The sequence below is a fragment of the Pomacea canaliculata genome, unplaced genomic scaffold, assembly GCF_003073045.1.
Source record: "Pomacea canaliculata isolate SZHN2017 unplaced genomic scaffold, ASM307304v1 utg4472_pilon, whole genome shotgun sequence".
In the NCBI taxonomy this organism is placed as follows: Eukaryota; Metazoa; Mollusca; class Gastropoda; order Architaenioglossa; family Ampullariidae; genus Pomacea; species Pomacea canaliculata.
In genome coordinates, this window is record NW_020229209.1 from 20,863 (window position 1) to 33,672 (window position 12,810).

General features: G+C 46.3%; 1 protein-coding gene across 1 annotated transcript; it reads right to left on the reverse strand.

Annotated features, from left to right (window-relative positions):
* Window positions 1-4,526: 4,526 nt before the first annotated feature.
* LOC112556034 (integrin beta-like protein 1) lies at window positions 4,527-9,291 on the reverse strand. Its single transcript, XM_025224643.1, has 7 exons — window positions 9,031-9,291; window positions 8,425-8,498; window positions 7,899-8,050; window positions 7,480-7,632; window positions 5,807-6,064; window positions 5,093-5,227; window positions 4,527-4,777 (listed from the first exon to the last, which is right to left on the reverse strand). Exons 2-7 carry the CDS (start codon window positions 8,487-8,489, stop codon window positions 4,542-4,544), a joined length of 999 nt encoding a protein of 332 aa, XP_025080428.1. The 5' UTR covers window positions 8,490-8,498; window positions 9,031-9,291; the 3' UTR covers window positions 4,527-4,541.
* Window positions 9,292-12,810: the final 3,519 nt, after the last annotated feature.

A 12,810-nucleotide genomic window follows, 5' to 3' on the forward strand; every position in this document is an offset into this window, starting at 1 on the left:
GTTAACGAAGTGAATCCTAGCAAGGAAGAGGCTAGAAGAGTAGAAACTGGCGAGCAGGCCAGCGGGGAGGAGGGGGTTTTCCAAGGTGTGGAGACTACCCGTGAGAGAGGAGGGTTAGGAGGTGTAGAGTTTCCTAATCTCCTCGTGAGCCAAGCCGGGCACAGTCACGCTGTTAGGCAACTGCAGGTACAGGACCAGGATCTTTGGAAGGCGCAAGAACTGGTTAGCGGTACTAGGGCATTGCAGGCAGCAGGAAGTGGCGATCGCGAGAGGCGAGTGCCGGTTGGTAGTGTGGATCTGCTGCAGGCGGGCGACCGCGGCCATCGTGAGATGCGAGCGCCGACTGTCGTTAAAGAACAGCTGCAGACAGGTGACGTTGGCAGTCTTGGAGACCAAGTGCCAACTGTCGTTCGAGGGCCGCTGCAGGCGGTTGACAACGGCCATCGTGAGATGCGGGCGCCGATTGTCGTCAGAGAACCGCTGCAGACGGATGACACTGGCATTCTTGAGGAACAAGTGCCAACTGTCAGTGAAGCGCAGTTGCAGGAAGGAGACACTGGCAATCTTGAGGAACAAGTGCCAGCTGTCAGGGAAGTACTGTTGCAGCCAGGTGACAGTAACAGTCCAGAGAGGCTGGTGCCAACTGTCGAGAGAGGTACAGACTGGCACCGACTGGTACGACCCAAAGACGGCGATGATCCTGGAGGCCAGGATCCAAAGGTCTTTGAGGTGCCAGTGCAGACAGGAGACACTAGCGATCCCGAGTGGGGGTTGCTAGCTGTCCGTTGCGTCCCAGTGATCGCAGACGGCGAGTCGGGCCTAGGTGTGAGACCGGCAGTATCGCCAGCAAAGAGGGACGGGGAGGTGTGGGTGACTATACAGACAGTGGTTGTCAAAGTAAGGCCCACACTCACAGAATGTGTGGAAACTTTCAGAAGTGACCGCACGGTCGGAGCCGTACAGACGAAGAGGCACGACGAGATGCAACTGGAGGTGCAGCAGCTGGAGGAAGCCATTCGTCGCAGCAATACAACATATGAAGCGGCGAAGAGACTGGAACAAGCAAAGCAGGAAGAGTTGCAAGATTTGCTTCGAGCGATTGCAGACAGAGAGCGGGAACATAAAAACGCCAGAAAGGCACTGAATCGCGTGCGGAAGAAAATTAGAGAAGAGGAAAACAAACTCAACAAGTTAGTGTCTAATACAAACGCCAACCTGGGTCGGATCCGGTCAGATCTGGACAGGAAGCAAGAGCTGGACAGAACAAGTCAGTCAAGTCTACAGCGCAGAAAGGAGGCCAGCGGAAGGCATGCAAATGAGAAGTTTAGTGACATGCAGAACCCCATTCAAAGACAAGAGAAGGAGATGGGGGAACGCAACAAGAAGAGAGAAATGGCCAAGGCGTGGCCAGCGTCATTAGAGGGAGCACAGAGGCTCCACACAGACTTACCCGAGGGTCAGGAACTCTTGAAGGAAGAGCAAGCCTGGTACGAAAACACGCTGACTGCCATTCAGCAACTTATGGGGCCGAGAAAACTGCTGCTACCAGAAAATCAAGAGAAGCGGCAGGTGAAGCTCACCTATGCGATGCAGAAGCTGGAGCAGAGTGAGCTGGAGAGCTTACAGACACAACCTGCAGAGGAAACGAGTGACTCTGAGAGAGTCCGAGTAGGTGTGAAAATGCACTATCAATTGAAGGCAAGGGTAAAATCGCCAACAGGTGCATCGGACTGGCGGCTTGCACGAAGACCTACAGTCGTGTCAGCAAGCCAGCGAACCCAACGGGGTAGGAGGTCAAGAAGGCGTGACCGGCGAAGGCACGCGTCCTCACGGCTGGGGTCGGATAGGACATCACGTGATGTCAACAACAAAGGTTGGGTTACATCGGAAGGGATAGGTAAAGCGCTTTTCACCTCAGGTAGCCATCGCGAAAGGGTGCAGCGTGCCCGGAAAGGGGTGGGCGGCGCCTTGACGAGGACACCGCGGCTGAGCCGGCTGTGGGACCGTCAACGCGTTGCTCATGGTAACGCACAGGTAGTAAGTAGCCTGCGTTACCAGAAGCCGTTGCACCGCCAGAAAGAAGTAAACTGGCTAGGTATGGATTTAGCCGCAGAAGTCGGTAGGCCTGAAGTAACCTGCAGGTTGGAAAAGGCAGAACTGCACACTAATAACCGACTAGTGATGGGGTCGCTGCTCATCCAGAAGCACGACGCCCACTTTACACACAGTCCGGGCAAAGTTCGAGGTGTAGAAACGAATAGCCCAGAATCGAGTTTGGCAAGAGCAGAAATTGCAGAAGAAGGTGCGACAGGGGACACGGACGGGAAAGCCGACCGTATGTCGCATGTAGATAGAAATCGGCCGATTGCGATGTCGGCGAGAAACAGTAAGACACGCGGTAACCAAAACAAAGCGGTCAGCGGTCACGGTACGGTTGATTGGCTGTCACCGAACAGCATCGGTAGGGTGTTTAACCCACGAAGGAGAGCGGCAAGCGCTGCCGGCCAACCTGATCCGATCACAGACGGATCAGTACAGAAACTGTTCAGTGAGAAGGATGACAGTGAGAAGGATGAGAAGGATGTAAGCCTTACACAGGGCAGGGTCAAGTTTAGTGATGTTAGGTCAAGTATGGTGCCGGACATACACGGGCCGAGTGACGGCTTTAGTATTGTCGCATGTGCGGAGTTAGCATACGGCTTGACAGCATTGGATGATGCGCAAAGATACATTCCGTACTGGGCCGAATGGAATCTTTGGAAGGGAAACGACCGCAAGATAGAACTAGGCGAGTCGCGTGTGCGTGGGTAAGCACACCTCTAGGTTCTGTAGGTCGTGTAAATATTCATTCATGTATATGATTTTGAGAATTTGCGTTTGTGGTATCTCTCTACAGTAGGCAGAGTACCCAGTAGTTTGTTGTTTCTTTAAACCGGAAGAATGTGTTACTGGAAGCGTGTCGCTCGTAATGTATGAAAGTTTTGATAATAGTTTTAGGCTTCACTGTTGTTCTGGCCTGATTTTTGAGCAAAACCCCAGGTTTTACTCTTGAGTAGGGGGGTGTCATGAACCAGCCTGGTTCAAGGCCAGACCAACAGCCGAAGCGGGGTGTAGGTAATTATAGGTAGGCGGGGATCAGTAACAGCGGACAGTGGGGGAAACCTTTTCTGTCCGTTTTTACGACCTGACAGGGCGCCGTGACTTAGGAGGGGAGCGAGAACTAGAGCCGGGGGTGGCAGATGTAGTAGGTACGGGAATAGCGCGGTAGTCAGTAGTAGCGTTAGTACTAGAGCGATAGCGTTAGGTACAGGTAGATTAGGTGACGAGTAGTCACGTGTTCGATTAGTATATAGTTAGAGGTAGATGGTTAGTCGGGGCTTTTTCCCTTGTGTTCAGCGGAGACGTAGTCTCTGAGTGTTATTCAGACGCAGGCAGCAGGTCTGACATAGGAAAGCCCGTTCAGTCAGGACGTATCACTCACTACCTGCTGGCACTTGCGATCTGGTGATAGAAGAGAGGGATGTGTGTGCTGTATCCAAGAGGCTGATTCACCCAAACCACAAGTGAGGAGTTAACTGTGTCCGGCAGCAAGACGTGCGAGGCAGCGGTTGGCAGACCCACCGTGCCACCGGTCCAGTTGTGGTTACCTACCAAACAGCATACAAGGCATCTCTACTCCGAGTATCGTCGCTGCACCCATTGCCTGGGGCAACTGTGGTGGGACAGTGACAAGAAATCGTCTAGAAGACCAGGTGCATGCAGTCAGCTGCACCTATCTTCAGGGAGCAACGCCGTTCAGTCAGACGGCATCTCCACTCCAAGCATCGTCGCTGCACCCTTTGCCTGGGGGCAACTGTGGTGGGACAGTGGCAAGAATCGTCTACATGACAAGGTGCATGCAGTCAGCTGCACTCATCTTTAAGAAACGAAGGGCAGATACCCGAGTGGTACCCCAGTACCAAGGTTGTTCTGTGAGAGAACTGTCCAGAGACTGGTGAAGTGTTCGTCGGGGGTGGTTTTGGACGAATAGAAGGAAAGTGTGATTTATCTATCTCATTTACATTCTTTACTTTCTTAGATGTTGTGACCTGATAATAGTGTATTTGGAGACATGTATTACGTCTTGTACGTCAACCTAATTTGCTTGTTAATTTCTTTGTAATTATAATTTGTTGTTGTGCAACTGTCTTGTCAGTTGTGTGTTTTGCGCACGCGAGGAGAGCGACTGTCAGTCGGTGAGCGTGCGGACGTGTGGAACGGACGGGTGTCTGAGTGTAAGGGTGAAAGCGGGTGAAGCGAGCCAGCCAGAGGACCCCTTTCCCCTAAGGGCGAGTGAGGCCCATCCCTCCACAGACACGCCCATCGCCCCGTTCCATCACAGTGTCTGGGGATGAAGTGCTTAGGGATTAAAAGTCTAGGGGATGAAGTGTCGGGGATGAAGTGTCGGGGATGAAGTGTCTGGGGATTAAGTGACTGGGAACCGATTTTGTTGACAAAGCGTGCTATTAATAGAACACAGGGCAGGACACGTGAAGCAGACTTTAGCAGTTGTAGAGTGCACAGTCACCTGCCATCTCTAACATCATGTTAGTATACCAATGTTTCAAGCTTTTCCCATACAGACCTTTGAAATCAAAGGTGAGGCAACGCTTGTCAGTCTGGCACCTGCCCTTGCAGTCTTCCAGACTGACTCCATCCCAGTTAGCAAGGTGGTTGTGACGTAGAGCGCTGTCAGGATAGTCTGTGAAGCTGTCCTGCATGTCGTCTGGGCTACAAGCTAATGTAAACAACTATGGTAAGCAACTATTTACACACTGTTTAAGTTGAACTTAATTGTTCTACATTTACACGCATTTCCAACAACATCCATAATCAAGTGAATACATTTCTAATTTGTTTTCGGCCCACGTGTTGTCTTTCATTCTTTATTCCTTTTATTCAGTCTATCTATATGCGGCTATGTTGTTTTACAATTTATTGCTTTAAGAATGCGAAAATCTTATAAAAGCTCTTCCGTTCCTAACTGTAACAAGCCGACAACAAAGTGGAGTTTGTTGCTGTCAATCACACCACAGAACCATTGTCTACTCACTGTTAGTACACGTGTCCTGTGTGGTGTAGAAATACCCGGGTTCACACCTACAGACACGTTTGTAGCACGTGACGTAGGGCGCATCGCAGTCGTCGTCTGTAGAGCAGCTTGTGTTGTGCCACATCTTCAGCTCGCCTACAAGACAGTCACACTTGCTGACCGCCGGTACCACTAGCCATCCTATAATTCTAGCTCTGTGTCTACAAGTATCTGACTGCCATGAGTACATATTTTATTCCTCCTCCTTAATGTCACTTCTGTCTCCTCATCTTCATAGCCACTTCCTCCTCTAACCTTTACAATCAGTTTTGTTCTAAAGTAATAAAGTGACAGTTAGTAACGACTTTCACTAGAGTAGACAACAAAGATATGTGGTAGTGGCAGCTGTGATGTTCTTCATCCACACATTCCCCTCTGTGGTGCTCTAGTGCTTTAACCCTTAAAGTGATTAACCCAATGTATCTGAGGTTAACTGCCATCTTACAATGATTAGAAAGGAAGAAAACCGTTAGCTGGTGGACATGAATAAACACTGAATGCTAAACTTTGTAAATACGAAATATTATGTGAACATTGATGACAGTTGTTTGATGAAAATAATTACTGTAAACAACTTACTAGAGTATCTTTACTGTAAGAAACAGACAAACTGACGGTAGACAACGTGTGGAGACAAGCTGAGTACTACTCATCCTTCTACTGCTTCTCACTTACTTGCAACAACACACTTCTTCTGTGCTTGATTAAAGTAAAATCCTGAGTGGCATAGACATCGTCCTGACAAACAATCGCTGTGTGGGTGATGACAATCAATTTTGTTGTTACACAATAAGTTGTACCAGGTATCGTTTGAGGCAAAAGTGGACTTGCAGGATTTCTGGTAGTGGGTCCAGCCTTTGCTCGTCTTAGGATACCAGTTGGAGGGAGACTCATGAGCGGTGACATTATGAAGACGACACAGACCTCCATTGGCTGGTACAGAAGGTAGAGAGACAGAGACATTACTGAACATGATGCAAAACATTTTGAACAAAGAAGAGTGAAAGCAAGTTATGTGAACATTTCACTAAAGGTTATTGTGTTACTGAAAGGTTTTCAGCAAAAGGCGCGGTACGTAGTTGTTTATTTGTGATTGTTTACTGTTGTCTTGCTATCAGCATGCCTGCCACACACTAGTTGTACAATAATTATAAAGTGGAATGTTTCCTCCATTCCTGCTGTGCTCCCCCAGTGTTGTCAGTCCATGGTCCTGATGCTAGAGTCCTGGATGTCTTGTTGTCATGTCAGAGCTGCAGGGCGAGCTGAGGAGGTCTGGCACTTATCTATAATTAGCGATGACAAGACATCTTCCACAGATGACAGTGTAGTTTCCTAGATAACATTCTCTTGATAAATGTGAGATAAGTGTGACAAGATAACCACTATCCAAGTTCTTTATATTACTAGATCGTTGTATTTGAGTTAAAGACTTTAAAATAGTCACGATACTTGTTTGTTGTTTAGCTAAACAACTTGTCATTCAATGTTCATGCAACAACAACTGTATGCAATTAGTACCAGATAGATAAAGGTTAGCTGCAAGGTGGATTAAGTAACAATAAATAGGTAGAATAGTCTAGCTGCACACAAGTAAACATTCCGGGGCCTGAAGAAGTCAAAGTAAGTCATTGTGTGGAGGGCTGAGTGCCACAGACTGTGCAGGTAGCAATTGATATTAGCCTCAGTTCATACTTTTGTTAGTTATGTCTTTATGCCAGTTCACCTGCAACTGTTTGAACATCATTTCAGGCCAGTACACCAAAGAAAACAAGTTCACTGGTGGACGATTGAGCGATTCTTCCATTTGTGACTTGTATTCAGTCGTAATGAAAGTGGAAGTGTGTAGTAAACACAGGAGTTTATCTCTGTATATGTGGTGTAGTACATTGACACTCACTGCAGTAGTAACTGGATAGTCGTGGGTTCAGTGTGATCCTATCTTTACACTTTCTTCCTACAGAAACTAACAACTATCAAAAGTTAATTAGCACATTAGCAATTGTATAATTCATGTAATTTCACTCACTTTGTTGTATCCTAACTAAATGTATTAATCACTTTTTGTATTCAAAATGTTTGTAGATTATGGCGCGTGAAGTTTGCTGTCAAAATGTGTTTGTAGTCTTTATGTAGGCGACTACAGATGGTAGAAATATACACAGACAACATATTTCAACAGTGTTGCCATTGTTTACGGGTTTCCGTTGATTTTGTTGACAAAGCGTGCTATTAATAGAACACAGCGCAGGACACGTGACGCAGACTTTAGCAGTTGTAGAGTGCACAGTCACCTGCCATCTCTAGCATCATGTTAGTATACCAATGTTTCAAGCTTTTCTCATACAGACCTTTGAAATCAAAGGTGAGGCAACGCTTGTCAGTCTGGCACCTGCTCTTGCAGTCTTCCACAGTGAGTCCATCCGGGCTACCAATGAGGTTTGCACGTAGAGCGCTGTCAGGATACTCTGTGAAGCTGTCCTGCATGTCGTCTGGGCTACAAGCTAATGTAAACAACTATGGTAAGCAACTATTTACACACTGTTTAAGTTGAAGTTCATTGTTCTACATTTACACGCATTTCCAACAGCATCCATAATCAAGTGAATACATTTCTAATTTGTTTTCGGCCCACGTGTTTTCTTTCATTCTTTATTCCTTTAAGAATGCGAAAATCATAGAAAAGCTCTTCCGTCCCTAACTGTAACAAGCCGACAACAAAGTGGAGTTTGTTGCTGTCAATCACACCACAGAACCATTGTCTACTCACTGTTAGTACACGTGTCGTGTGTGGTATAGAAATACCCGGGTTCACATCTACAGACACGTTTGTAGCACGTGACGTAGGGCGCATCGCAGTCGTCGTCTGTAGAGCATCCTACATTGTGCCAAGTCTTTGGCGGACAGTCTGCTTCTTGGCAACTAGAATTTGTACTTTTGATAATTCTTAATAAATCAATGTTATTAATTATTTATTTTATATATTCTATTTATAGCACATCAGACATCACATGATACATCAAGTAAGACATTAAATGTTAACATACATAAAAATAAACAAACAGAGAGACCGGGTGCTCCGGGAATTGAAGCCCGCAGTGTGAGACAATAGACTATGGTGAAACATGTCACTAAAACAACAATTCTTATTTAAATGTTTGTCATTATTTACATATTATTTAGACGACTAACAAACGATCAGTGTTTCAGTTTTTTACTGACTACATAAAAAGCTGATTGTTAAACCTTTGTCGTGTATTGTAAGGCAAAAGCCAAGAAGAGTCAACACGGTTTACCTTCCTGTCCCCTTCGTCGACACGAAAGGAGCGAGTGAGAGTAGAAATATAAAGAATCGCAGCATTGTATCCACCTGTTAAGCACATGCAACAACGAGAAGTTTCGTGAGTCTTTCTCGTGTAATATTTCTTTATTATATAATTTAAATCAGAAAAATATTTACGACTTAGAATTATAAAAAAATTCATAATAAAATAATTTTCAAGTATCACTCGTACAAACATACACAAAAGGAAGCGATCCCTCAAAGCTTCAGACTAAAACTAGGTTAGTGTGTCTGGCATGCATGAAGACAGAAAGTACAAAAGACACAGTGTCAAAGGTGACAACAAATAGCAATCAACAAAGGTTTATAGGAAAGACAGCCTATTCAAGAGATAGGAACTAATAAATAAGAGAAACGGTCAGTAATGTAAATTGTTACAACACAGTAGGTATGCTTCTGTCTTTGATACATTATTTCATAAAGAGTGTACACACAAAAAGTGACTAGCTGTGTCTAAGAAAGTGTAGAAAGAAGAAAATACAGGAAGACAGAACAGCTTATAGCAGAGAAAGAAAAGCTGAAAGAAATCTGCTAACAGTAAAGAAACAAAACTACAAACCTTTAAAAATCAAGTCTAGAAAATACAGCCAACAAACCAAAGGCCTTCTGGGAGGTGATGAGGAGATGCAGAAGACAGCCTGTAGTGGACCAAATCAGTGAAGAGGGTGGGTAAAGCACTTCTAAACAATACTAAATAAAGGGATGATGGATGTGGATGGTCAAGATAACCCTTGTGAGAGTACCAGTAGTCCAATGCACCTGTATGTCCAACCTGTGGACAATCAGATCACAGAAAAGGTCAAAGAGGCAATTAGTTAAAAATGTTAATCAGCAGGCCGAGATGGTATTGTCAATAATATATTAGACGCTGTCCCCTGTTATTACTCCCTTGCTAAACTGTTCAATGCTGTGACCCAAGGAATGAACTCAGTCTATTACTATCCCACTATACAACAAAGGTGACAACAACCAGTCAGGTAACTACTGAGGTATCTCTCTTACTAATACATTTAGGAAAAGCCTTTACATGCTCTCTAAATAAAATATTAACACAGTGGGCAGAAAGCAGCCAATTCAATGACAATGACAATGGTAATTCCCTTATTAATGAGAGGTAAAATAAGTAAGAAAATGCATTTTCCATTTAGCCTCCACCCTTTACAGGGAAAGAACTAACTAACTGAAGTAATTGTAAGTATTATGAGATTAAGGTAAGGTAAGTGGAAACTGAATATGTACAAAAGTGGTGGTTACAAAAAAACATATATTTACAAGATTTCCTAGACTTAGGAGGTATCTCTAGAGGCCTCATCTAATTTTCTTGAGTGTGCTGAGGTAGGAGTTCATGAAGTTCAATTGCCTAAGATGGAGAGGGAGGCTGTTCCAGAGTATTTCAAACTTGATTTAAAAAGGTCTAGAGTCTAGAAATGGAAAGAGTAAGTTTTGAAGAAGTTCTAGTGTTCTTGGAGGAAAATAGTAAAGAGAGTGTGTGATACTGTTTACCCGTCAGTATTTTGTACATGAAACTGCATTTGTTTAAGTCTGTTTCTGAGAGGAAGGACGCCTTGACAGGAACAAAGAAACACAAGCAGGTTTGTGTCGGTTTATCCTATTTTCACACTGTATGCGGCAGTAGAGAACCAGTTATCCCAGAAAATGGAGCTACAAGTAGCATTCATAGACTGTCAGAAAGCCCACAATAGTGTGCAACAAGCAATACTACTACCCGAGCTATCACAACCACGTATGCAGAGTATATTATAGAGGATAATAAAAAGCATGTACCAAGTGTCACAGACAGAAATCAAGGCCTTTGTACAAGAAAACATTGTAAAACCGCCAAGAATCACGCACTGACCCACGTGGCTTGTGATAGTGTCCGGCGGTCATCCGCTCACACTAACAGACCCGGGAGCCTGTCCTGTCTCAACAGACCCTAGTGGTCACCACCCGGCTACTGAACCTGCACCAGCCCCACGGATTTCTACTGGCTGCTGGTGGTCACTCCTGGCTGCTGTGTCCACTCACAGTACCCGCCTTGCAGTCCATCCTAGCCTGGTGGTCACTACTGGCTGTTGTGTCCACTAACAGTACCCGCCTTGCAGTCCACCCCTAGTCTGGTGGTCACTACTGGCTGCTGTGTCCACTAACAGTACCCGCCTTGCAGTCCACCCCTAGTCTGGTGGTCACTACTGGCTGCTGTGTCCACTAACAGTACCCGCCTTACAGTCCACCCCTAGTCTAGTGGTCACTACTGCTGCTGTGTCCACTAACAGTACCCGCCTTACAGTCCACCCCTAGTCTAGTGTCACTACTGGCTGCCTGTGTCCACTAACAGTACCCGCCTTGCAGTCCACCCCTAGTCTGGTGGTCACTACTGGCTGCTGTGTCCACTAACAGTACCCGCCTTACAGTCCACCCCTAGTCTAGTGGTCACTACTGGCTGCTGTGTCCACTCACAGTACCCGCCTTGCAGTCCACCCCTAGTCTGGTGGTCACTACTGGCTGCTGTGTCCACTACAGTACCCGCCTTACAGTCCACCCCTAGTCTAGTGGTCACTACTGCTGCTGTGTCCACTCACAGTACCGCCTTACAGTCCACCCCTAGTCTCGTGGTCACTCCTTGCCCAGACTTCCTCTCACCTGTCACAACCACCCCGCTCCTCTCAGCGTCTCGGGTAGATGCCCCAAGGGACGCTACGCTGTGGGGTTCGCTACATTGTCCCCAAGGGGCGGGAACCAATGGCCAGCGCCAACAGCACCCACGTGACTACAGCGCGTGAAGGCTTTTCACCCAAACTGCGGACAGGGGGTTGGGGGGGAGAGGCCATGAACACAAACATGGCTGACACGCCACAGAGAGAAAAGGAGGGTAAGATTAATGATAAGTATGTGATAAACTTATACAGAAAGTATTCAAGAAAATAATGGAGCCTGTAATTAGTGCAGTGAAATGTGTTATTAGACTAGGTGTTGGCAAACTATAATTAGTATTCTTGGGAAAAAATGGTGTCAGGTATTTTTTGAATGACAAGCAGATGTGTAGCACTCTAGTAGTGTACGAAGTATAATGTCTTTGGGTTGTAGATTGGCATCTATATTCCAGAATGTTCAGCACGGCAGCAATGTAAAAGATAGAATGTCTTTGTGAGGGAGGAAATGATGTTCAACAATGTAGCGATGTTCAAAAATGTCTTTATTGCGACGAAGTAGAATGTCTGTGCTAGAATGTTCGAGGGGAGGGAGAATAAATAGCAGGGCTGACAGTGGTGTGGGACCTCTATGTGAATTGGAGAGAGAGAGAAGTTAGGCCAGCTGCTGAGAAAAAGATACTGAATTAAAGAAAACTTCAGTGTGGAATTCAATCTGTGTTATTTCTGGTACGACAGCCACTCTACGTAGCCACTTGACGTGTGGGTTACATTTCTGGCGCCCGATGGGGGACTAGTTGTACTAGAGAAACTGTAATCACTCAGCAGAACACCATGGCTGACTGCAACACAAACAGCACCGGAGCAGCAGGAGAAGAAAGCATCGTTTGAAAAACTGCTCCGCCAGTTGGAAGAGCTCCGGTCTGAAATTGTGAGAAACAAAGCAACGAGACCGATACAAGTGCAATTACTACCGCCCGTTCCTCTCCCGGAGTTAAGAACATTCACAGGACTTCCACCTACATCGCCCCAAGAGGTCACCTTCGAGCAGTGGAGAGTGCAGGCGCTCGAAGTACAAGACGATGTGCTGATGGAGGAGAAGGTCGGCTTCCTGAGACGAAGTCTGACGGGGGCAAAGACAAACAGTATGGCGCCGTCAGCGAACTGGTTGCAGACTTGCAGGCGCTGTTTGGATGGCTACGATCTGCAGACGACATGTACATTGAATTGTGCCAGACAAGACCGACCAGAGGGCAGTGCCTGTCACAATTCCTTCTGCAACTCTCCACAAAGATGTCGGAGCTAAAAACATTAGGCAGCCTGGCGGAGGAGGAATGCAACCGCAGGCTGTAATATATTTTCTCCAAGGGAATCTCCGAACCGATGGTCGCTATGGAGGTTCGGAATAAGTTTGGAATTCCTGGGGAAGGTAGACCCACCTTCCCAGAGTTATACTGCCATGTGCGGCAGATTGAGAGTTTAATTTCAAAATGTGATTCATCAAGTGAGAGGAGTGGGAGAGACACCAAAGCATGTACAGAGGTGCGTGTCACCCACGTACAACAGGACAGACCGACCCGTAAGGTGAGAAGAAGCAAGTACTGTTTCAAGTGCGGGGAAGAGGGACATTTTTATCGTGAGTGCAACAATCCGGTGAATGCGGCGCTGGTGGTGCAGAGAGAGAGAGA

Coding starts and splice junctions, on each gene's coding strand:
- LOC112556034 (XM_025224643.1), bottom strand. CDS start 8,489: ATGCTGCGATTCTTTATATTTCTACTCTCACTCGCTCCTTTCGTGTCG. Junction 8,051..8,424: donor TCGACGAAGGGGACAGGAAG/GTAAACCGTGTT, acceptor TACAAATTCTAG/TTGCCAAGAAGCAGACTGTC. Junction 4,778..5,092: donor ACAGGACACGTGTACTAACA/GTGAGTAGACAA, acceptor TGTTTACATTAG/CTTGTAGCCCAGACGACATG.